At 32.9% G+C, this 27,318-nt stretch overlaps 1 protein-coding gene across 5 annotated transcripts in view; it reads right to left on the reverse strand.

Moving 5' to 3' along the window:
- LOC148603533 (receptor-type tyrosine-protein phosphatase N2-like) overlaps positions 1-27,318 on the reverse strand; it is a 136,763-nt gene that overhangs the window by 104,470 nt on the left and 4,975 nt on the right. For all 5 annotated transcript variants that reach the window (XM_088554054.1, XM_088554053.1, XM_088554052.1 and 2 more), the window contains exon 2: positions 11,795-11,845. In XM_088554054.1, coding sequence (XP_088410180.1) covers positions 11,795-11,845 — 51 coding nt within the window. The remainder of the gene's footprint in view (positions 1-11,794; positions 11,846-27,318) is intronic.

Below are 27,318 nucleotides of genomic sequence, written 5' to 3' on the forward strand. Positions count from 1 at the left end.
TAGAGAAAGAAAGACTCTTCAGGGAAAAATACAATAAACTGTCTTAAGGAGAGATCATAATTTATATGGATTAGCACAAATATATTGTCTCTTTTTATGGCACAATTGATACATACATTTTTAAAAATGTATTGGCACGAATGTATTATTGGTGCAAACACTGAACACCTGAGAAAACATATTAAATATGATGTCACCAACAGCTAAGAATATTTTAAGTGATTTTATTACAGTTTTGTGGTACCAAGGCTTGGCAGGGCAAATGTTTCAAAAATGGTTCTCTTAAACATTCTTAAAAAGATTATTTTAATACCTTTAAAGAAGTGCTTTTCAAGTTGGAGTATTTTATATACACAGATGATTGATGAAAATGAAATCCCTTTTTGATGAGATTGTTCTACCAAATCTTAATTGAAATTAAAAACATGTTCACTGCCCTACCGGTGCACCTGGTCCATGCTCCAAGTTTTTAGTGGATTCAAAGTCGCTCAATTGCTTTTGTTATTTGTATGTATTATTTTATTTATTTTATGTTCTTTGTTGTGTATGTCTGTTTTCCATGACTGGTCTTTGTCCCTGGATTACATTCTTTTGATTACTGCTATAACCTTGGTTCCCTTGATTACTCTTCAACTTCTTTTTTTTTGTACTCTTTTAAATCAGATTACACTAAAGAACTACAAGAAGAGTGTGTTTGACAGAAACTTTCCATTAGCAAAATTACACGTAAAGTTGAATTTAATATAATCAAAGTAATGTGAGTTATGGGTGTAATATACAATAGCAGAGCATATACATCTTATCTGCAACAAAGTTTATTGATGCTCAACCCACACTGACACAAATCTTCTCAGGTGTGTACCATGGGTATTTGATTCACGTGGCCCTCCTGCTAAGAGTATTTGGGCAATAAGAGAAGAACCTGAACATGGCCCATATTTACCAACCACAAAGTGCATATAGCCACTCTGGTCCCTTAAAGATTTACCTTATTTCCCTTAGTAAAAATGTTGTCTGATTATTTCTGGATAGCAAATGATTTATTCAGAATTATCTTTTATCTTCTCCGAAATATTTAGTACTCAAGTTTTGAAGGTAAAGCAAGATGGAGCCATGATAATCCTTAAAAGTGCCAATATGTAATCATAAAAGTTTCGGATCAAGTTATCATTTTTCATATAAAAATAAAATGTACCTTCTACAAAATTTTAAATGAAGTATATTTGACATTTCATTTTAAGTTGTAGACATCTACTGTGGTAACACATACAATGAGGATGTTCATGAGATAGAATTCATATTCCCATGATTACATGAAAATCACCTAATGAATTATATTTCATAGTCAACTGAATTACTTACAAAAAGATTAAAACTTTAAGTTTAATTATCTTGTCAAAAGTCAAGTTAACTACCAAGGTAGGCAGTTCATCAGGTTATTGTCAATTCTATCTCCTGAACATCATATTTTTACATGTATGTGCTATAATTGGGTAAGTCAGTCTTGTCATATGACTGTGTGGTTTCATGAGAATAGGAATCTACCATTCAAATGCATAAAGATTTGTCATGTACATAATGTTGAGTTCAGAATTAAATGCAAAACATTTTCATGTTAATTTACAGATCAAAATGACAAATCTATAGTTCTATCAGATAAAAATGTTAAGAAAAGATTTGCATTGTAATGCAGTGTATGGACATCTGGAGGTAAAAAATAAAATTCATTTTCAGATTTCAATATGTTCTACATTGGAAATTCTGTAAAGGACAATGAAATTAGAATGAGTCTTACAAATGCTATAAGCACATGTGTTTCTACTATTCTTCATCTTTCACAATGTACATTGAACAAATCTGAGTTATCTCCCTTTGAACAGTTACAGCTATAATTGACAAAAATCCATTTGCTTAGTCATGGAGGGACTATAACAAGAAAGAACCACTAATTAAGCGATAAACATGGTATAAAGAACATGAACAATATAATTAAATGTCAAGATTTACCATCAATGTTTTTTGTTACTAAGTTGAGGTTTATATGCACATAACAGGTTATACAATTAAGGGGTTACGACGGCTAGACACGAAACTATGGGCAGGCTTCTTACTAAGGGAAATGAGATTTGTGTCCATGAATCAGAATCTTTGAAAGTAAGAACAGAAACATAAAAATTCAATAAAATCAATTTGCAAGTTGGGGAATAATAAATCATATGACAGAACCACTTCACTGGCAAGGCACTGAAATATAAGGAGAATGGATATGTGCGAATATGTCAAAGAGACAACAATCACAGGGACAAAAGGCTCAAGCTTCAATGAATAAAAGTTTCAATTTAAATTTGTACAAAGGTTTTTGAGTCATCATGTGAAAACCTGCAGGACAGACAGATGGACAGAAGGATGAACAAGAGTAAAACAATTTGCCTTCCAACTTGATACTAGCAATGGACAAAAAAAAAAGAAAAGACATTTTTCTGCAAATTTAATCTATGAGATTTAACTAAGGGAACCACTCCCTTGACTGACACATTTCGAGCAATACAGGTAAATATATATTATTGTCATTAAATAATCTTGGTCCATCCACCCAGTGTTATTGATTCCTCGCTAATTAAAGGTAAATCACAAGCCAGGAAGTGATACCTGTCTCAGCTGTCTGATCTAACCAGGTATAATTAGACAACTTGTGTTCAGTCAATACTGGGTTGTTGCTGTATTCTATGCTGAGTGGGCTAACAATCTATTCACCTTAATTGTCAATAGGAAAAAGAATTAAAAGACTGCATGCAGTCCAATAAAATGTTCCTTGAATAATGTCAATATCTGGTACAAAATCCGATTCAATATTTGTAAATGGTTGAGCATAAAAACATTGAGTTACCTTGTTCAATTGCATTGGAAATTACCATTGTATTCAACAATATGAAAGTCAACACAAAATTCAAAACAAATACCCAACCAACAGTGCTAGAATATTGATGATGAACCCTGCATTATTAAAATGAAAGGGTCTTCATTTCAATGAGCTATCAGGAACTAGAATATATGAAGCAGTCTTTTCACAAAATTAAAGTGACCATAAAGCTAATTTCAAATCCAAAATGGTAAGTTATACCAAATTCTAAAACAATGATATTGTAATTTTGCTGTTAACTCACTAATTCTTTCTTGTTTCTACCTTTGAAAAAACGTTTATACAAAAGAAAACAGAACAGATATGGTGGAATGTAACAAATGCACCAGCATATAATCTAAATAAAAAAAATAGTAAATCTAAAAACCTTCTAAATCAAACTAAAAAGTAATAAATAATGACATAAAGAACATCTAGCTGTGGACAGGCACATGAGATATGCAGTTTATATAAACTAGTTTATATGGCCTTTATCACCACCCTTTTAATGCAAGGGCAAATTTGAACTGAAATAAGGCATGATGGTTATTTTTTTTTTTTTTTTTTGGATGGGCGGGTGGATTTTCATGAGGGCCTGATCTGTTTGCCGTACGATTAAAACAAATCCAATTTGAAAGTATATTTTTATTCCCATGAGCAAAATTGTGGACCAGATTATGCTCTTTCAAATACTGGTGAAATAACTTTACTGGCAAGGCATAGAAATACAAGGAGAATTGATATGGTAAATATGTCAAAGAGACAACAACCACACAGGGATAAAAGGCTTGTTTCATGCAAAATTTCTAAGCATAAGCTCCCCCTTTCACACACACTCCTGCCACCTGACTTGTATCCAAATATTGTGATAACTTGAAAGTTCTGTGGCACCCAGTCCCCAGTTAAAACTAAGAATTGATTCTATAGAGCCTTAATCTAAAAATTAATTGATCATTTCCTAAGATATATGACCATACATTTATTGCCTCATTGATTCCTCATTAGAATCTCAACACACCCTTTATATTGTAATTTATACCTAGGTAGTCATTGAAACAGAAAATTTGATCCTCATTAAACAATACAATTTTTCATCATTTTTATCAGTAAAGCTTCACCTATGTCATTAGATTACAATTTATATTCTCTCTGATCAATTAAAATATGGAGCTCAGCATGGAACCAAATGCACTTTAAAGATAGCATTGATAGCTAAGCAATGTCATACCTGGGTGCAAATTTGGAATTAACACATATTAACAAATATAATACTTGTACTCATTATTGGACATGTTAACAAGGTCATGATAAACATCAAATTAAAGTTTATTTTGCCTTCAAAACTCAAAGTAGTATAACTCCAATGGTTGCAGTGAATTATACTTTATGGTAGTATGCACAACATATCATGTTCTAACTAGCAACAAAATTTCAAAAGACTCCAATGAGTTTTGACAGACAGAAATATAAAAATTTATGAATAAAAATTTCAAAAAAGATTTGTGGACATTCATGTAAAAGATTTTAACATGTAAAAAAAAATTCACCTCCTTTTGCAAATTGATATAAATGATTTGTGAATGTTTACAAGTTATAAAGACTGTTAAGAATGTCGAAGAGTTTTAAAATACAGTTGCTTGCAAATAACTTAGGACTTTAAGAAATATGTGTATGTGAAGGGGGTATAATGTTGCAATAAACTACATACAGTTTTGATCAAATATATCTATAAATGTAATTCAACTCTGATAAACCTGCTTTAGACTCTTTCATGCTAATTTTCTGAGCAGTAGGTAGCTCAGCAAGTTAGGTACAACACCTAACTATCAAAAATTGGTTGAAACCAATAGAGATCTGATGAGAAATGTAGCATTTACCTCGCAGGGTAAACAACTAAGCCATCTAATGAAATTAGTAAAAAAGGGCCAATTAAGATTTGTCTAATCTTACCCTGTTATAAATTTCTATTTGTTCACCTTTGGTCAAAATATATTCCTACTCACCATTGAGCAACTTGTTTATAGAACGTCCCTGATTGGTTGATTTTGACTTCCACAAACAGAACATAATGTGTTACTGTGAAAGTACTTTGTTCTTGGGGTACCAATTTTCGTGGTTTTCATGGGAGGGCCAATCCATGAAATTTTGTTCCCATCGAAAAGGAGATTTCCATTGATGTGTATTCTGAAAGCCTCAAAACCATAAATTCATGAATCCATGAACTTGTGTTTCTTAACTAATCCACGAAAATTAGTATCCATGAATTAAAGTACTTCCACAGTATTTCCAATTTCAAATTAAGTAAATTTAGGTTACGAACCACTAATTCAACCAATGAGAGTTTAAAATGTACACAAAATTTGCCCTACACAAATTTTAGCATACTTGTGTTATGTCACTGTGAAAGAAGTACACATCAAATCTGTACAAGTGAACCTGTTGCAGCAGAGAATCACATTTTTTTTTATTTGTAAATAAAATGGCCACTGTAACTAAATGAATTTAAATAGTTTTAAGAGTTGCGCATGAAGACCACCTTTTTGTGAAATGCAGGGAATTCGTGTTCTATTTCTATATTATATTACTATGTTCATATATTAAAACAAGGACTTAATTTTCACAACCATAGAAACCACAAGCTGTAGAGGACATCATCATCATCTTTTTGTTTGATTTGCACTCTGTTATAAAAGACATCCTCTGTGACTTCATGCAAAAGATTGAAATTTATCAACAGATCCTAAAATGCAGAAGTTTAACTGTTTTGATTGTAAAAAATTAATTTGATGGTCAACTGCACACAGAGTAAGATCCAATTTTTTGTTGGAATTTTTAAATAATTTCCACTGGTTTTACTTTCAAGACAGAAAGCACAGAAATTAGATTTGCAAGGAGACAACAATCCTTGTAGTAAAATTGGAGGCCCATTCTATCATTCAACAAGAAGTAGGACTGGCACTAATAGTAGCAATCTATAAAAATCCCAAGAGTTTGATTCGTGCCTGTCAAAACCCTCCAATCTCACTTCTATTTCTAATTCAGATAAAATTATATACAACATAACTAGTGTTAGTTGGTCATTTGGTTGTTGCACCTTGAGATAAAAAATTATGAAGATTGTGTATGAAAATGGCACTTCACAAGAGTTATTGTTCTTGATTTGGTTTCTTAAGGTTGAATGGCAGTTTACAACAGTTACTGTTCTTGATTTGGTTTGTTGCATTTGAATTGTCAATTTACAAGAGTTATTGTTCTTGATTTGGTTTGATATGGATTGTTTTAAGTGGGAGATGAATGTATAGATTCCTCAAACATACAGAAAGAACTAGAAAATATAGCATATGTTACATTACATTAACATTTTTGTAGAAAGAGAAACAACTGTGTTAAGTGGGTTTTCTGCACCATGAATCACCTCTACCACATGCAGTGTTTGAATTTTATATGGACTCGTACTTAATAAGATTTTATCAGCCACTCACTGAAAGTGTTACTGATGTAATAGTGAAAATATATTTAAAAAAGTGGAGTCTTTTTTCAGATGACCTTTTCATCAACACCTAAAACATACAGAATTTTTTATTTTGTAACTGCTTAAGGTGTTAACAGAAAGTACTATTAACAGTATATCCCATTTCACAGTTTCAGACTCATTAGATGCTGGTTCTAACTCAACCTACAAAACTGTTATTATTCTACAAATCAATTTGAAAGAGTCACATGTACAACATTTAATACCTATAGCAGGTGCATGCATTTCTCACATGTTCACATGCTGAACTTTTCAAAAGAATTATTAGAACATGTAGACTGAATAAATTTCATGATATTCTCAAACTTAAAGGTATTAAAGTAATAAAATTTTAAAACATAACCATAACAGAATAACATTAAAAAAATCACTATAAAATTTCCAATTACAGTCAGTAAGATATACTAATTCCATGATGCCAGGTATTCCCAAGGTTATCTTAATCCATGATAAAAGGAAGGAATAATTTCACAAATAGGGATATTGAAATAAAAAAAAAATAAATACAATGCCATATATTTTATTAATGTATTAGGACTATCATTGAGTCTAAAAGGTATTAAAATATTTCAATGTTTTCAGACACTATCTGTCATTAATTCCAACCTGATAATATTGTTCAGAACAGTTCTCAATGTCTGACTTCCAATCAATTGTTATAAACTGATTGATTGATTACAGTTTAATGTTCTATGGCAGATATTCCATGCATTTCACAACAAGAAAGATTTACCAAAAGGAACAGTACTTGCTTTGTTCTTTATTGTGCTAGCTCAGAAAAGTAACAACCTGCAGGTAGACATGACACATCACTCAAACACATTTTTCTGACTGTCAGTAAACCACTTTTCACTATACATCCTTAAAATACTTCGTGCTTGGCTACTAATTTCTCAGGTATAACTCATCAGGGGATTAAACCCACAACCTCAGCAAGCTACTCTGAGACCACTGGGGCAGTTATGGTACCAGTATCATATTGCACATCCCTGAGCAGGTGTACATCAAAACATGGATGCTATTAAAATATAGTGCATTTTCTTTTTGCCTCTCTACAAACTAATGTTCTGTCAAAAGATATGAACAATGACTTATAAAATAGAGCAAACATCACACTGTAAGATGAAGAACTTTTTTAAAAGAAAATCTAATATAATAATATAAAAATGTTCCACTGAAAAGGTTGGTTTGATGAGTGCAAAACGAAAGTGAACGTAGGGAAAATGGCTATTTATAGTTCAAGACTACTTTTCTGTCCAATCTTCGAGGACTCACCCTATTTTCTTTGCGGGATATTATTTTTTCACATGTCCTCAGAAATGCTACATAAGTGAAAATTTTATTGAATCAATTTACATATTTTTTAAAAAATCCTAAAAATATGCACTTCACTATAGAAGTCTATGGGAAAATTAATACGATACTGAAACCTTATGTTATCATGTCAGGGTCGAAATATGCATTACAAGCAGGTCAAACAGATTTTGTTCAATATATCGTTAGGGCAAGTTAATGTCACTTCAGATCAATTCAGGTTTGGCAAAACTTGTCTATCTGACCAGGTGGACAAATTTCTTATTTCTACCCCTATTATCTAAGAAGATAATTATTGACACAACACTAATGACCAGGCCACCACAATAAATACTGTGCACTTCAACTATATCATAGGATAAAGGCCATCAACCTCAGAGCATTAACTAACCGTATATCCACCAACAATTTTTTATTCAGGGTTATTTCTTCATGCATGTATATAAAACTTAATCATACACCGAACATGCCATTGAATGAATATTAACACTAAACTGAAGAAAAAGCCAACAATACTATTAAAATGAAAAACTATGCAAGATTGCATGCAATACTTGTAAAAATAATTAATACAAGTCTACTCTATATTCCATTGACCAAAGAACACATTATCCATACAAACTGCATGCTATTGTCTCAAACTGACCAACATACAATACTCAGCTGATCATCTATTATAGTATTCTATTTCTCAAGAGACCTTGTCTGTTTTTCCATGAGTAGATCTAAAGTTAACCTTCTGGAAATGACATAATTTAGCTGCAGTTAACAGAAACCCCAGGAGAATTAGGTCATGTCATTCAAAGCAGAGACTTGAATTCAAATTCTTAGGCTACCTTTCATACTTAGTGACAAAGCAGCATGCAAGGCTGATGTAGACTGAAGCCTCAGGAATTTTAGGTCATGTCATTCAACTGTCAACTACTTGACTTCAAAACAAATGCTTACCTTTCATGTGAGAAAAGTGGGACAGCAGATAAAGTTGATGAAGACTAAAGCCTTCAATCATTATACAGTGTATAACAGAAATATGATAATGAAGACAGAAAAAAGAAAAAAAAAACTTGGCTATAGCCTTTGATTTACCCCAAATGTCATTACTCATAGCTACCAGGTACTAATAACATCTAAAAAGAATACCCCTGCTACCATTCAGAGTCTAAGCATGAAAAATCTCACTTGCAACATCCTATGTTCCCATTACTTTATATATTAAATCTCACTAACAATTTTTCAAAGTTTCACAGTGAAAACATACTAATTAAGTAGCAGTCTTTGTAAGAAACGTGCAAATTCTGTAATATGTGATATGTGATATACCCCAAAGAAGGTTACATATTTTTACTTCTGTAATTAAGTTGCTTTACAGGCCTATATAATGAAATGTATAATTATTCAATCCAATTTGTCTGCTCTTAGGAGACTAACATTGAAAATCCAATGCTTTCTATTGTATTTCAGTGTCATTTACACAGTTATCTCCCTTAATTTTGAATTCTACAGTACATTCTATATAACTTGTATCTACTAAGAGCACCGGTTACATGAAAAGCCACATAACTATAACATTTTTATCAAAACATCAAAAACAAGAATGCTACGAGTAGCCATATGTCCCCCGCTGCTGTAGAGAGTTGAATTACAAATGTTTGACACTTGTATAAATAGCAGATTCAAAACTTATGTGCTTTCATCAAGCAGGCATTCCAAAACAACAATAATGAAAACAAAATGATTTTACTTATCCAAGAACAACTGGGTCCCATCCATATAAAAGCAACTTGGATGCAAGAGATGATATACTTACCTTCAGCCACTATGTGAAAGATACAATCTTCTACTGGCACCTCTTCATACAACAAAAAAAATCCCCCAAAAAAGAACGTGAAAAATGAACAAAGTCCCATAACTCCCATAAAAATTGACGAATCAAAATGGTAATTAAGTATAATGAACTACGTATGGTGACAAACAATCCTACAAAATTTGGTCAAATTCTGTTCAGTGGTTTCTGAGGAGTTGTGTCCACAAGGTGTTCCTATTGCGAATAATGTGAAAAATGAACAAAGTCCCATAACTTCCATAAAAATTGTCGAATCAAAATAGCGGTTAAGTATGGTGAACTACATATGGTGACAAACAATCCTACAATTTTGAGGAGTTGTGTCCACAAGCTTTGGACGGACAGACGGACACCAGCATTTCTATGTCCCTGCTCTGCGTTGTGGCGGAGGACAATAAAAATATGTAAGCTTTCTAACCATGTGTCACATTTAGCATGATTCTTAGCTGGAGTGCTACTTAACTGTTCCATTCAGTAACTAAATGCAATGACTGAATGGAAAAAAATTAGTCAATTCTTAAGGTGCACATCCTTGCAAAGCATGAGAAATAAGAAGTTTAAACTATTATTGTTACAGTACAATGATTGTAGAAACATTTCATTCATGAACTTAATAAAAATACTGAAAATCCATTTTCTGCTTTTCTGAAAACTTAAAGCATGGAGATTTACTTATGTAATACAAGTACATAATAGCAACATTTATATCTGTATGACTATGGGAACCATGAACTTTGCCATTCATTAATCAAGGGGGACTATCATCTGATTTGTAATTCTTCTGATACCACTGAATGAAATTTGATGAACCTTAGACATTCTCACATGATGCCATTATGCACCTCCTATTTTGCATTTCAATCTAAAGGACTTTTGAAATTTTCTATGCAAGTTTCTGGGGAGGGAACAAAGGAGTATCACAGTTTATCTAGTTCTGTACATTTTTTTATTAACACACAAATTACACAGATCTACATGTGGGTTAAATGTGTATTACCTTAAAAAGAGTAGTGGCCATTTGATAGACTCAAAATTATTTCAAAACTGAATGTAGCATTCAAAATTATTGACTTAAGCTTTAAAAAAAAGAAATATATGAATGAAACAAGTATATTTTGACATTATAAGAAAGCTAGAAAAACCCTGAGCAATGCTCACTAACTTGATACCCCAACTTCCCCATTTAACAATATGCACCTTTCAACCTTCATATTAATTTGGCTCAAAATCTAAAATAGAAGGTGCACAATGGGCACATTTAATAAAGATTCTGTGAAAGTTTCATTCAATTCCACTCAATGGTGTAGGAGGAATAACAGATAAGAGATAGGTCCACCTTTGTCCCCATATTTGTAGAAATGACGAAGTCCATGCTTCCCTATGTGAATTTAACCTCCAAACTGATCAGATCATAATCTAAATCAGGAGGTATTTTAGGACAAAATGGCTCTCATGACCCCCTCCCAAAGTGATCCCTGGACAAGATGATTGTAATATACTGTCCACTCATTACATGTACATGTATAAAAAACAAATAAATCTAATACATTTTTAATACTGATGTCAAACACCATCCCTTGATTTTACCTTTAACCTTCGGAGTTACAAACAATTAGATGATCTCTAATACAGTTATACCATATATACACGTAAAAAACTCCCATTATACCTTAGAGTTAATACAAAAATCTATATTCAATCACATTTAATGTCTCTTGAAGGATAGTACCTAACCTTTATTAACAACAATTGGTCACAGAACAAAAATTCTCAATCAATACTGAAAATGACAAATAAAGAAAAAAACAGCCACAAGTAAAAAACTGTAGATTCCTGCCAGAATAGATTAAATAGCACATAACAGAAATTTTATAACAGAAAAGAGGTCAATCAACAGAGTCTATGCAGTATGGGTACCATGATGGGTATTCCAACCATATTTCTTTGAAATACCTAGAGCATTTAAAGCTCTATTAACCAAACCGCTTTGATAGTAAATACTGGTTTCATTTCTTAAATACACTTGCAATGAAAAGTGTGGCAGCCCCATACCATGAAAAAATTTCTTAACCTACTATGACCTTCACCTTTGACCTTGAAATTCAATCAAGTTCTGCTAAGAATGTACTTTGTTGCAGTTTATCAATTCTATTTATGTCTTTCCAACCTGAAATCCTGGATACGTCCCTGGAATTTTTTTACTTACCGTCTATGCATTCTTCTCCTATACTGCAGAGATTACTTGTAAATAAACATCCTGTAAGTAAAAAAATGTAAAGGTTACACAATGAGCAGATTTCAATGTATTATTCCCCTTTCCTAATTTCTATTAAGATGGATTATCTCCCATGTAGGCATCACCACATCTAAATAGGATATTGAAAGTATTATCCAACTTTTTTTATAAAACTTTATGAAAGTCAATTGAACAGTTAAGGAAGAGTACTTGTTACTGCAAGGAATAATGAACAATGGATGGACAGTGGAATAAACATTAAAATTCTATACATAGCTATTTCTAAGAGCCAGGCAGGGAGTGACTTATGGTAAGAAAAAAAAAGAAGTTTTAAAGCAGTTTTTAGATTGAAATAAGCACAAAGATAATTACTCGCATGCTGCTTTGTAGATACTGATCACAAGATAGGAATAAAGATTATAAAGGGGACAACTCCTTAGTCTATACATGTACTAGAAAGGAAATAAATATCTCTCTTGGTCTGATTTCTTAAAACAAGACTCGGTCAAATTGACATCAACAAGATTTTCCTGCAAACACCCATCTTTTAGAATAAAATGATCCATTACTCCCAAAACAATACAGCAAAATTTATATAATAAAGACCTTTCATATACAAAAAACAAGATAGATTCAAACAAAGCTTGTTTAACATAAAAACACAAACAAATTTTGGCAACTGCCTGTCTGCAGTCTATTCCTGATATATCACTAAGATTTTTGCCTTTGGAGAATATGATTAAACTAATTTTCACATGTTTAACATAACCACAAAAGTAAGAACATCATAATTCTGGGATATTTTTTTTCAGTAAATCCCTAATGTTGTGTGACCTGCCTGTTTTTGCTGTTTTTTTTTGTTTTGTGTTTTTTTTTTTTAAATTTGTTCTTTAATACTGAGTAAGATACATGTCAGAATTCTGAACTTTGCAACAGCCTTAGAAAGTTATACACGTACTGGAAACAGAGAAGTTCTCACCTGAAAGTAATTCTCCCTAACAGATTTTTCATACTCTCCTGGGAAACATGTTCATGCCAAAAATTTAAGAAAAAAACATCTTGAGGATTGCTGATTTCTTACGCTAAAATTGAACCATCATATAACAATTCACATAGTGGAATAAAATTTTGGAAAATGATGAGATCTACTATCTGACCAGTACATCAGTGTATGAGTGAAAAATGAAAGAACACTATCTAGAATTATCTTGACTGGACTGTACCATAAGTATACAATCTAGATCCTTTTACATAAAACATTATAAATTTAGAACTCCTAAGTACAAAGACACCCACAGTATTTGTATATTTATGATTAATATTTATGTCAATTCCAATTTATAGGAATATTTGACGCCACAAACTGCCATTACGTCTAAAATTGCCATTACTTTACAGATTAACAAGCCGGAAGACTTTAGACTTGATGTTAGAATTTCACTGTATTCCAATTAGAAATTCTGTCTGCAAGCAAAGTTTCCTGTCAACGACAAGTTAAGAAGTAAAATTCCCTTTGCTGCCATGAAAAGAAAATTTCACTAATGGATCTTCCCTACAAGGCATCTACATGTAACATGGCACATAATATTTTACTTTCATAATCAATTTCATATTAAGTTACATAACATCTCAATCTAATTATTTAAAAGATTAAATATTCTTCTTAAAATAAATAGATATACAATGCTTCAACTAAATTTTCATCCATTCTTTTTTTTTTAGGTAGCAACCTGACTATAGTCAGGAAAATCTGAACTGCATTATTAAACTATAAAAAATGGTTGTACCACTATGACTAATCCTTGATCCAGATTTCCCTGCACCATCTGCACCCTTCTTCAATCAACTTAAATGGTTGAAAATTGAAAACAGGATGATACATGTACATGTATATCACAAATGCACTCTTAGTTTTAAAAGAATAAGAAATGAAGCTCCACTGTATCATTCTAATAAGACAAAGTATATATCTGATAACAATTCTCACTCATTACAAAACACAATCAAAGGTAACTTATCTATTCCAAGAACAAAAACCCAACTTTACGAAAGATCTTTTAGTTACTCTAGTCCAACTCAATGAAACAACCACCCAACAACAGTAAGAAATTTCAAAAACTGCCTCAGTTTCAAAAACAGATTGAGATGCTATTTACTCAGAGTTGATGTCTTTGTGAGACTGTATGTTAGTGAGAATTAAAAAAATGTATTATTGAATCTTTGTTTATTTTTTAGGGCCTCAGGGGAGATTAGTGTATTCACTGTATTTACAAACTGTGTTACCCTCTTGAAATAAAGTAATTTGATATTTATGGGGCAGGGCGACTTTGATCAAATCTGAAATAGAAAGGCAGGACCATTATGCATGGTTGAAAAAAATCCAGATGAACAACTGTGTAAAATGAAAAAGCAGGATGCAAGTGGTAGAAAAAAGGCATTCCAAATCTTGTTTAAAAAAATCCAGGATTGACTGCAGTAAAAAATAAGAAGGCAGGTCAGAAATCAAATTATACTAAAACAAAAAATCCAGGACACAAAATCTGATCCTAGCCCCACCCATAGAAATCAAATGGTTGCTTCCTTACTGGAGTTAACTGAAATACAATGTATAAGGTAATAAGATTGACTAAACATTTACCCATTGAATTCATTGGCAAATATCAATATCTGTTTAGCAGTATTAGAAAATAAGTATTAGTGAATTATTAGTGGAGTAAATGCATGGACAAATGTATTATGTATCAAAAAGATCATCCTTTCTCAAAATTCATGAATCCAACCAGCATTTGGCTATATGGCTATCTTCTTCCACAAGTACAGAAAATCCTAGACTTTTTTCTTGCCAAATCTACATCTGCAACCTAGCAACCATCTGTATTAAGCAATAACCTGTCTGAAGAGAAAATATCCTAATGAAGTGCATTCTGAGGCCTCTGTATGTGACAATGTCTTGTTTTGTTTTCACATTGTTTTTTATGTTACTGAGGTAAATAGGGGCAACTACTTTGCTGTACCTGTGTACATTGTTTTGGGGCCAGCTGCAACCTGCCCTGTGGTTTGAGGATTTCCTCATCATTCATTGAAGACCAATGGGTGACCTTCAGCTGACAATTTTTATCCTGATGGGGATGTGGTCTCAATAACATATTCACCACATCCAGGGGTTGGGAAGGCAAGGGGCCATGGGCAATTTGCCCCTTCTAACAGAAAATGGCCCCTTCACATAAAAGAAATTTATATGGTTTGTTAACAAATGGCCCCTTCATATTTAAAACATCTTTCCAAAATCCTGAAAATGGCCCCTTCACGAAATTTTCTTCCCAAACACTGCACATCTATTCTTGTTATATATGTGACCATGATTTTGCACTGCCTTTGAAAGTCATTTATGACGGGTATGACTTACAAAATAATTACTTGTTGTATAAGGAACACTGAATGAAACCTGGAGTTCAAATAGTGGTGGTCTGAGCTCCATGACCCTAACTTTATGACCTCTGACCTTTGAAAACTTATATGTGTCCTGGTTCTTCAACCATTTTAACTGACACTTAGAATGAACTTTCATTTTCAAGAAGTGAACCATTGATTGAAATTTGAAAAAGGTCCAGAACCTTCCCCTCCTTAAACTGAAACCCTAATGACAACCCCTAAAGAAATAACTTACAAATAAAACAAAAACGACAAGGGCACTACCTAACCTTCAATAAAGAGAGTGACTTAGACTAAACAACCAATATGATAATAGTTTACAAAGCTCTATATTTCCAGCAGGTGTTCTCCCATATACATCCTGAACTTAAAACAATTCAATCAGAAAATCTATTTTAAAATACATGTAACATTCTCAAGAGATTGGAGTGGCACCTCTCAATGAGTTTTTCATGAGATGGCGAACATCCTCCTACCTCCTTTTTAAATTACCTTAAGAAATCAAAATCTTTTTTTATTTCCACTATCATCACCCTTACATAAAATGATGCAATTATGTCTAAAAGAATAGTGTGTTGGGTAAAAAAAATCTGTAATCTGCCTTATCATATTTATTCCTCCAATCACCAAACTTAACTATTGAAAATGCCAAGATTCTGTCTTTTTTTATTTGAGTACCTACTTACTGGGGTAGTGGGTGACTTAACTCTAAATTTCAAAATTTGTAACCATCTGCTCAAAAAGGAAAGTCCAAAAGTAACAAATGTACAAACATCTATGGATAAAAACTTGCCACTGCTTAATCCTAAATTAGCACGAGATATTACCAGTAACAGTTGAATGTAGAATCCATTTAGGCTTTACTATCTCTGAATACTACAGCTCATTAAGTAGGAAACAGAATGTTCTCAATAGTAATTTGTCTCATTCCTACCAAACTAAATAGCATTTTCATAATGTATAACTGTATTACCAGAGTATGACTAACGACATTGTTATTGCCATACAAATTAAAGTGGAATAGCCAAGAATTGTCAATTCCTTCATAATGGTGGTATGCAGTAATTGAGATGACGAAAAATTTTCTATACTACACTGAATGTAAAAAGTGGCATTGTTTCGTGTAAAACTATCAACTCTAATCCATAATTTTTTTTAAATATAATGCAAGTGGGACCTTTTAAGTAAACAAAATGGCCTTAGATTTTGGTGTGGGAATCGAAATACCAGTATATATGCACAAATTTTGTATAAGGACAGTGGTGTAGTATAATGCATGCATTGGAAGTACTTCCAATTAATTTTTGGGTTTGTAAATTACTAATGCCAAAGAAAATATAAACATACATGAAGATGCACACTGTGTCACGCTAAGTATCTCCCACTCGTACAGGAATTAGCAACAGCAACAAAAATTGCATATGCTATATATCCAATCTATATATTAAACCACACACCAAATTTTAAACCCATCCATCTACTGGTAGCTGATTTTTTTTGTGACAAGAGTGACTATCTTCCATACAGTAAAAATAATGAAATCCCACAAACCAAGAGGTTGATATTGTACAGCACCCATCTATATAAAGCCACACACCAAATTTGAAATCAATTAATCCATGAAAAGCATAAATAATTGTGACAAAATTTGGAATGACACGTATTGAGAATAACATACAGATAAGAAGATTCCAATATACCAACCACTTATTGTGTAGAGTAATATTAAAACATGGTAAAACCCAAAAATCAACTTTCCATCATCGTCAATATTACAGCGCATTTATATTTTTTTTTTTCTAAAGCTTGTTATTTGACTTGAATTTACGCGTACTTACTTTGTTGAAGACCATATAAAATTCAAGACCTCTCAATGTTTGTTTCAGTTTTTTTTTTTACTTGGATATGGGATGTTAAAGCCCAATCCAAAAATAAAATTAAGTTTGCTTCCCCTTAATCTACCTACCAATAAAAACTGGCCCTACCCAATATTAAATTTTCATTTTTTGACAAGATTTTATTTATTTTTCACTTCTATGATCAAGGTTTTTACTTCTATAAAATCATATGAACTTCAGAAAAAAAATTTCCTACAAACCTACCCAGACTTGAGCTAGGGTCAAGTAAGGGAAAACAAACATCATTTTAAGTGTGGCCCCATTTGGTTTGTTAAGTTATTCATATGTATAACACATCATCCTACCCTGCTCTCTGACAGCAAGTCAAAATGTGCTTCTTTTACACAGGTTTCTCGTTAATTTGAGGTTTAGTGTAGACGGAGATTTTCACATTTCATTTAAGTTCAGTATAGATAGATTCCACTGTGTAGCCTAACCTTTTATTTTCAAAGATCATCTCTTTAATGCTTCAATGACAAAACTGATCCATTAATTATAGGGATAACTGAAAGATTTTCAATAGTTTACCCACCCACTAATACATTGATTCACATTTTCCGTCTTTCTCCCCATCAAATACATGAAAGGCTCTTACATCATTCCATTTTTGCTACTTGAGCGGAAATTGAGGCATTTTATGGTTATGAATGGTCCAGTTACTACATTTCCTTCAAAATGCCAAAACAACATTTCAATACCAAACGAATATTGGCTTTGCCGATTGATTAAACAACGGAGTTTTCCATTTAAAATAAAAGATTGTATTCACACAGCAGACAGAGCAATTTTTTCAATTTCCACATATTTATGTACAAAGGAATGAAATCAAATCAATACTTCAAAGATAATATTTTTCTGATCTCCAACTTGTAAAATTATCACTTAAAGCAACCTGAGAAACTTCAACCTAATAACTGCCATTTCAATAAATTTTGTTACAATCATAATTACAGACAAAAAAACTCTGGACAATTTAAGGAATAGGGATTGGTATAATTTGTTTATAACGCAATAAAAAGTTGATTGCTCCTTGAAGTTATGAGGTAAAGCACGTAGAATTATGGTTATTTTTAACATAAGTTATTGGAATGTGTGAAATCTGCAAAATGTTTTGTTGCCATCATGGAAATAACATACCAGTCAATCCAGCAATTTTGGCAATGTAAAATGTAAATTTTTTAACTAACCAAAATCTGTACAGCATTTTGATATTGTTTAACCACAATTTTCACCACAACTAGACATTGCCCTTAAAAAGAACTAATACCCCCACAGCCTAATGAATCCTGTACATTTGGTGACCAATGTGCACTGAAGACAATTTTTATGGAGAAGAGACTCAGCACTTTTGACACACAATTTGCTGCAATTTTTAAAATAAAACAACCTACTCCCAAACCACAATCAGTATTATTTTTTTGTTGTTGACAACACAATGACAGAATATGACGCAAATTAACTTTTAAACATAAATTCCTGACAATATGTACACCCCAATATGGTAATTTAACACCCCATTAAGTTTCATAACAATCCTGCAAGTTGTTGAGTAGGGGTTGCAGACAACAGGAGATCAAGTTTAGCTAAAAAAACATAAGTCCAACAGCCATCACTTCTACAATTTTTGCCCAAACATAAATTCCTGACAGTATGCACATCCCAATACGGTAATCTCACACCTTTAAGTTTCATAACAATTCTGCAAGTCATTGAGAAGTTGCTGACAACACATGAGACCAAGTTTTGCTGAAAACTAGATAGAGTGATGCCCCCGCATTTAACCTCCATACAGCTATATCATAACTCATAATTGTAAAAAGCACTTTGTCAGATATGTTATTGTGTCTGTGAGACACAAATGATGCCTCCGCATATGGTTTAGAGTAAAACTCAGCATAGCTGAAAGAAACTTAAACTCAATCTGTAACTAATCATCACAGACTCACATACATGTACCAAAAACCAGTCAAATATCTTCAAGCATTTACAAAAAAAAAAGCGAAAAAACTATTATTTCAATGCAATTTTTCAAGTGCAGGGCCCATTATTTTGGTAAAACTCAGTGTAGAAGAATGAAACTTATACTCGATTTGTAACTAATCATGACACACTCACATACCAAAAAGCAGTTCAATATCTTCAAAGGTTTACAAAAAAAGTGCAGAAAACTGTTACTTCCATGAAATTTTTAAAGTCCAGGGTCCATTTTTTTGATAAATCTCAGCGTAACAAAACCAAACTTTAACTCATTCTGTAACTGATCATGACAGACTCACATACAAAAAATCAGTTCAATATCTTCAAGGGTTTACAAAAAAAGTGCGGAAAACTGTTATTTCCATGGAATTTTTAAAAGTCCAGGGCCCATTTTTTTGGTAAAACTCAGCGTAGCAGAACGAAACTTTAACTCGATCTGTAACTAATCACGAAAGACTCACATACGAAAAACCAGTTCAATATCTTCAAGGATTTTCAAAAAAAGTGCGGACAGAATTACGGATGGAATTACAGACAGACAGACAGACAGACTTACAGACGGACGGACAGGGGTAAAACAATATGCCCCCCAACTTATCGTTGCGGGGGCATAAAAAATGCCTCAGTTCAACAACAGTCACTTCTACAATTTTTATCCAAACATAAATTCCTGACAGTATGTATATCTCCATGTGGTTATATTTCATCCCACCAAGTTTCATCACAATGCTGCAATTTCCTAAGAAAATAGTCAGACAGACAGAGGAACAGACAGATGGAGAGACAGTGTGAAGCCAATATACCCAACCAAACTTTGTTTACAAGGTGGGGGGGGGGTATTAAAAAATACAGGATGTAGAGTCAATACAAAGAAACCTATTAATATACCACATAATCATTCACTGTATTAACTGTGCATTCAGAGTGTAAGCATTTGCTTGAAAATTGCCTTTAAAGACTAAGAACATAATTGACTACTATCGAATGGTCGGTGATTGAAACATATTTTTTAAAGTCAATGCATTTCTGTTTTGTTAATAATACATTACAATGGAAGTTAACAGGAACAACCATAAATCAAAGGCTCTAAGGATCCTGAATTGCTCAGCTGCTTCATTTTTCTCATGTCATGGGCAATAACTCTAACAAGGATTAATCCTACAACTTTGACCCAATGCTGACTTTTGTAGGCCTGTAACCATGAGAATCATATCTTCAATTGATTGTTTGTTCTATCTTAGTTCTCAAAGTATTGGCTAAAAACTGGAAAAAAGACCTCATTTTCTCCACCTGTCAAGGGCAATAACTCTTAACAAGGAGTCATCCGACTATTTTGACCCAAAAGAATTTTGTAGGATTTATCAAAAGGATTATTTCATCAATTCAGAGTTTTTTATTATCTGTTAATGTTCACATGATATTGGCCAAAAATTGCAAAAAAAATGACCTAATGTAGAATTTAGCAGAACTCTTCAAGATGAAGACTGAAGGCCACATTTTTTCTACTAATATAGAGCATTCCCCAGGAATTTGGGAAGGCATGGTTATTTAAGTATTTTGAGGGCACTCAACCGTTATAGAGGGTTTCATTTGGGGCACCCCAGCTTGACACTAGGGCTATTTATTTACTGAAATCTGCAATAAACATCCTTCACCCTAGTATGATATAATGTAAAAGTATCATAAATGGGTGTCAACACAACAGGAGTACATGCTACCATGCAAATTAGTTGAAAATAATTAAATTAATATTGTAACTTGAAAGTTGGGTATGGCCACCTGGGGCACATTGTAAAATTCATGATGAGGGCAGTATGGTGCTAGAAGTTGAAGGCATGGAGCAGCGCCATGCTAAATTGGTCTTGGGAAACCTCTATTAAATATCTCTTTTAGTTTATGAGATGTATATAGAAATTGGTGACTTGACCCCTGTGGTTTAAAAATAGCAAAGGCATCCATGTTTTACACTAGATCTATATAATAGATACATTATTTAAGATGCTGGTAACCAAGTTTGGTAACAATCCATGGAGTGGTTTCTGCGAAGATTTTCAAAGAAAAGTTTACAACAGATGACAGACGGCAAAGACAAAAACTTAAGGCAAGATGAGCTACTAATACATGTTTTGTCTCATTCTTCTACATTGTAATACCACAAACAAAAACAGTTTTAGTTTTCAACCTTGTTAATGCCATCATATTATAATGACTATATGATTCACATGCCATGCAGATGCTAGATTGAAAATCTGGGACTCCATTTCAACTCTTACAAGTTGGATGATGATTCATGCGTCATAACCCTTAAAATTACTAATCAATCCAGATCTTAACTTCACTTGATACTTTCATATCGATACTTTTTTCTCACATATTGTTCTTACTCTTATATAAACTGTTAATTCAAAGCGGATCAAACACTTATTTTTGCATTATACGTCATAAATTTGAACTATACATATGTATAACATATTGAACTATCTTCATGGCTTCTAATTTTTCCATGTGGAATACCGCAACGAGCTTGTAAGCATGCAATACCCATAAGCAGGGGGTTATGACCACCACCACCCCTTTCTTTCCTAACAAATATATTTTAAAAAAAAATGAAAACAAGAGCAGTGCTCCAGGTCCCCCGCTTTGCAACAAAAGTAAAATAATAAAAAAAAAATCAAATTCGGAGAAAAAAAAACATACTATAGGCTAAAAACCACTAATTCAACTTCCCATAGGCTTCTATGCCAATTTCACAATATTCAATGGCTTCTCTGGACTTTACCTTAACTTTAACCTGCAGAGAACTATATATCAGCATGATTCTACATATGTCAGCTCACAATCCTCAGAATGGCATGTGGGGTCAGCAGACTTGCAGTGCAGTACTGGTCACCGGAAGTGAAGTGTCTATAAATAGCATAGGAAATCCCAGTGTTTTCACAAGATAGGGGTATATTTAGAAATCATTATGGAGATTAGGCTTCACATCACAAGATGCAAAATGCACCTATAAAATGAACAGAAATGTTTTTCCTTTCAGAAACTGTTAAAATTTTTTAATTGAGATGAGAACTTTTTTGACAGCACTATGAGGAACAGGGGTAATTTCTGTGTAGGACTATTTTTGCATACGTTCCAAATGCTCATTGGTTGAATTGGTGGTCTGTAACGTAAAATTGTCTTTAACTTGTAGAATAAACAGGTCATATATGTATATACATGTAGAAAAACAGGTTTTTCTATTCAATCAAGGAGAAAATTATTACTTCTTCAATTTTTCAACCTACTAATTTCATTTTATATGGATAATATAGGGGAAAAGGTTATTTCAAACAAAAATACAGGGATTATAATGCACTGCCAAAAAAGATATGGATTTTATAGGAAATATAGGGCCGGTCTGAAATTTGGAATAGCAGCAACGGCCAGCTAGGTGTAGATATTGAAGACCAAATGCAGCAAAAACAAACTTTAATTGACACTGCAGATCAGTTGTTGATTAAGAGATGACATGTTTGTTATACAGTATTGTATATAACTGTATCATATGCTCATGTCAATAAATTGTCACATCAGATCACTTTTCTTTGTTGTTTGAGTTCTTATACTGATGTATTGTCTAGTGCTTTATTATAGTCCAAAGATCCCCTATTAGTATGACCCAAAGTAGTTTATCCCAAATGATAGGTAAGAGCCTATTTCTTTGCTTAACTACAATCAGATTTTGGAAATTCTTTGGTGGGCTTTAAGACCAGATAACATGACTCCAACATCATCAATATTTTTAATAGGGGGTCATAATCATGTCCAGCTACAACAATTGCAGTTTGATTCTGGTTACCATCGTTAATATTTTCCTAAGGCTTTGAAAAAAATGACTTCTTTTGTTTTGGGTCCAACTCGAAAAATGTCTTCAGTGGCATTTTCAAATCCAAATGGGACTGCCAGTCCACTTTCCTGATATTATCAAATTATTTAAATTCTTTAAAACAATGTTCATTGTTCTTTCAAATGAGTAAACGATCAAGAATATGTAATCTCGCCTGCAGCTAATAAAAACCTTGTTATAAGACATGTTCATGCTCGCACATGACACAGCACATTAGTCACTCAATGCACCATACTAAGAGAAAATTTGACTATGGCACATGATTCACGGCAATCCCTATCACTGATAGACTGTGTTAGTTAACTATATATGGGGCAGTCGATGATGCTCAATATATACTTCCACAAGGAAAATTTTTTTTTTGTTCTACTGAAGCCCTACCTCACAGAAGAGTATATCGATCATGCTCATCAACTTGACTTAAAAGGGTCTGTCGAGTTTTATCCTGGAAGAAACAGCCTGTATTGTGCTATATATAATGCCCTTAACAAAAGCAATTACGACTACTTAGCAGGGTTCGACACTAACAGTAGTCTGGTAGTCCTGTGCACACTAGGATTTTTTGGTCAACTCGACTTTTCACGGGTAAGTGGCCTAAAAAAAAATGACTTACCCAGACTTTAAATGAACTTACCCACACTGAAAGTAACATTTCAAAGACAATTATGTGTCATATGATTTGGTAACAAGTGTAATCATTTCTAAGAAGCAGAGAATGTTATGTATTTTTACTGTCTGATTCTTACATATGAATACACTTAGATAACAAGGCAATAACAATTTTGATTCTTCATTTATTTATCCTCAGGCTCAAGTTCAACACGTTTTTGAGGCTGAGATAACATTGGATTAATTATATGTCCTTTGACATGTTTGGTCCCCTTTATAGTCAGGGGTCGGTACAAATGAACGATTTCTCTTTTCTTTATCATAAATTTTATCCCTTCATCACGTCTTGGTTTCTTAAAGGGGGCTCTTCCTCTTTTGAGGATGTGAAGCCAAAACTCTGGAGATCCATTTTTGTTTTGAATTTCCCATCATTCAAACATTTAGTATTGCATTTAAAAAATATTGCTGGGCATAGCTATGATGAAAAAAACTTTACATTTTTATAGCTTTTTACCCTTTAGTCACCTTTCTCAGAATCAGATGACCCATCTCCCCTCAATACATTTCATACTTATTTGCAAACGAATATATAATGATGAAAGAAACTATCCATCTGTTCAAAATTACGAATTTTGAAATCTGAATTTTCTTATTTTACCGTTTTCGGATCGATAATTATTGTTTTTGCATCACAGTTGTTTTTCACTTCAATGGAAGAAAAGAGATCTAATTGCAAGCGCCAATAGGATCATGATGAATAAAAAAGCAAAACAAAACAATTACATTTTCTAAAGAATAAAACTTAAATTCTGCTGAAATAAATTCAGAAATAATTGCCACAGGTCGGGAAAGTAAGGACTCGTTTTTCACATACCCAAACTTTAAAACTGACTTCCCAACAGGTAACCAAAGGCTCCCAAAGGACTTTCCTAACCTGAAAACTCACTTGCCACAGGCTAACGGGTAATGGGAATCCTAGAACTGTTTACCCTTCTAAACTACTAAAAGGTATCTCCTGAATTTTTAAATTTCATAAATTATTATTACACAAAATGATGAAAAGTACCTCCTCCAAAACCAAAAGTACCTGGATTGCAAATAAATAATGAAACCCCTGGGGGAGTCCTTCGGGCTACCTAAATCATTTTTTTAAATTTTACTATACCTAAAGACAGAGACACAAGATAATTTTGAGGACTACTTAATTTATTGATCATTAAATCCTTTGTGCTACCTATATGTAGCTAGAAATGTTAGTTTCAAACCCTGCTTAGTTCTACAATTAATGAATGGCAGTAATGATGGGACTCATACGTATAAAATTCCAAGAAATATAACATCTTTAACATTTCATGTACAATATAAATATTTCTCTAACACTGTCACAAAAAAAACTATAGTCAAGTAGTAGACTTTGGCTTAACCAGTGTTATGCCTTGTAACTGTCAAGCAAATCCAATAAAATGTCCGTAATAAAACCCTATATGTGACATTCCTCTGGGATGTCATCAACCTAAGCTTTAAGTTGGAGGATATGTACTATATATACACCAGTCCCCTTCTGTGCAACAAGTTTCTAAAGGCAATAAGCCTCATAATAGCTGCCCTGCAATAAATCTTAACAAATGTAACTGACTGTAACTGCAGTTAATTGTGGAAATCAATACCCTGTTGTCTGGTAACAACGGATTTCCTTCTAAAACAGCTCAACCATCAAACTGCTCCAATATTCTGTTATTTGAGTCGGGCATGCAATCCCTTTTCCTGAGAGACAACTAAACAACAAGAACCATACTGGTACAGAATTCTTTATTTATTCATAATCAATGTTAGTGTTTTAGTAGATGAATGATATATTGGAATGGATATATAAATGAAACAATGAATTTGTATCAAACGATTAGAAATGACACAAATGTATTCAAGGAGCCACAGCATTAATGGTACAGCAAATTACAGTGCAATTATGATTGGTTTGGCATTTCTACTTTCCACAAACATGCAAGGGTCATAAATTGACTGTGTAATTGAAAATGGCCCATTGAGGGTTTGAAAATTAATATTGAATCTTAAGGAGGTAGATCTAGGGTAAGGGCACAACTCTTACAAATCATTGGAATGTTTGTATTCAGGATTTTACATCAATGTCATATAAGCATCAAGGTAACTTGGACTGATGTAATTCTGTTTCAAATGAAAGTTTGATAGGCTTTGATGAAATTGAATATGATACAAACATATCACTGATTTCAAGAGTTATGTCCCTTACCCTTAAGGAAAGGTCTCCTTGAACTGAAATGCAAACTTCATTGAAAAAAAAAAGCGGAAAATTTCCTTACCAATCTCAATACTAATGAGCAAATAATTCAATGATAACGATACATTTGGTACATTGTACATGTGTATGTAAAAATAAAGAACAAATGAATTCGTTTTCCTTACATTCTTTCAATCATAAAATGGTTTAGTCCTTTCTTCAAAATTCTCAACAACTAGCCCAAATAATAGAGGACTGTGTAGGATACAACTAGCCCGAAACATGAAAAGTACATATCATTTCACTAGCCCGAACCAATTTTTACTAGCCCTGGGCTTCAGGCTAGAAGCTAAAGGCAAGCACTGAATTAGGAACATTGAAAAAATTCATTTCAATTTTTCCAGCTTCATTTATAGTAATTATATCAAAACAAGGAAACAGAAATAAACAGCTACAGCCGAACCTCGTTAAGTCGAAGTCGATGGGACCATGCAAAAATGTTCTGAGTTATCCAAGGTTCGAATAATCCGAGGTCAAGGATAAACCAGATATACTAGTACATGTAGTTTGGTCCATGATTCTTTCTGTAGTAACATCATTTGTTGTGCTTGTACATGTATTTCACTTTACACGGTACTTCGTAATGTGAAGCATTTCATATAGGAAGATATTTTTTGTATGTTGTATATCATGTTTGAAATACTGAACGGCACCGAGTGTTTTAGTGAAATTTCCTTTTTTATTTTTTCTATATCAAAAACGTCATAGTTCATAACATGCTGCTTAATTTGATTCACAATCAGGAGTATCGTCAACCATGTGCTCTACAATATTACGATAAAATTTCAAATTCACTAGCGAAACGAATGTAGTCGTTGAAAAACCCTCACTATTGTCTGTTCGATGTTCCATTAAATAGTCAGATACCATTACAATTCATCTGTATTTCTTAAAAAATTTTTCAAAATATCAAAATATCCAATATCACTGTTAGTGTAAATTCCCACGTGTTATTAATAAAATTCGTCTCTTTTAACAACATGCGCAATTTTAAATTAATTAAATAAACAAATCAAACCATAAAGAGTGTCCATAAATTAATTTTAAAAGCCAAGCTAACTGTTGTTAAAACACACTTCAATCATGGTTTATAATAAAGCAATCAGTTTTCCGACTAATTAATTGACTTCGAGACATCAGGGTTAATTAACCTCAAAGCCCTATCGAGGTGACTGATTGATTATCTCGAGTTATCCGATGTTTCGATTCATCCAAGTTCGAGTCAACCAAGGTAAAATTGTATTGGAGTAAGGGGAGTTTTGCTGGGACTTTGTAATTGGTTTCGAGTTATCCGAGATTTCGACTAATCCGAGTTTGACACATCAAGGTTGGACTGTATCTGAAAAATTTGAATGTTGTGTTGATCATTATTTAG

Source organism: Perna viridis, chromosome 11 (genome assembly GCF_037379345.1).
Source record: "Perna viridis isolate PV_CMFRI_1.1 ecotype Kerala chromosome 11, ASM3737934v1, whole genome shotgun sequence".
NCBI lineage: Eukaryota > Metazoa > Mollusca > Bivalvia > Mytilida > Mytilidae > Perna > Perna viridis.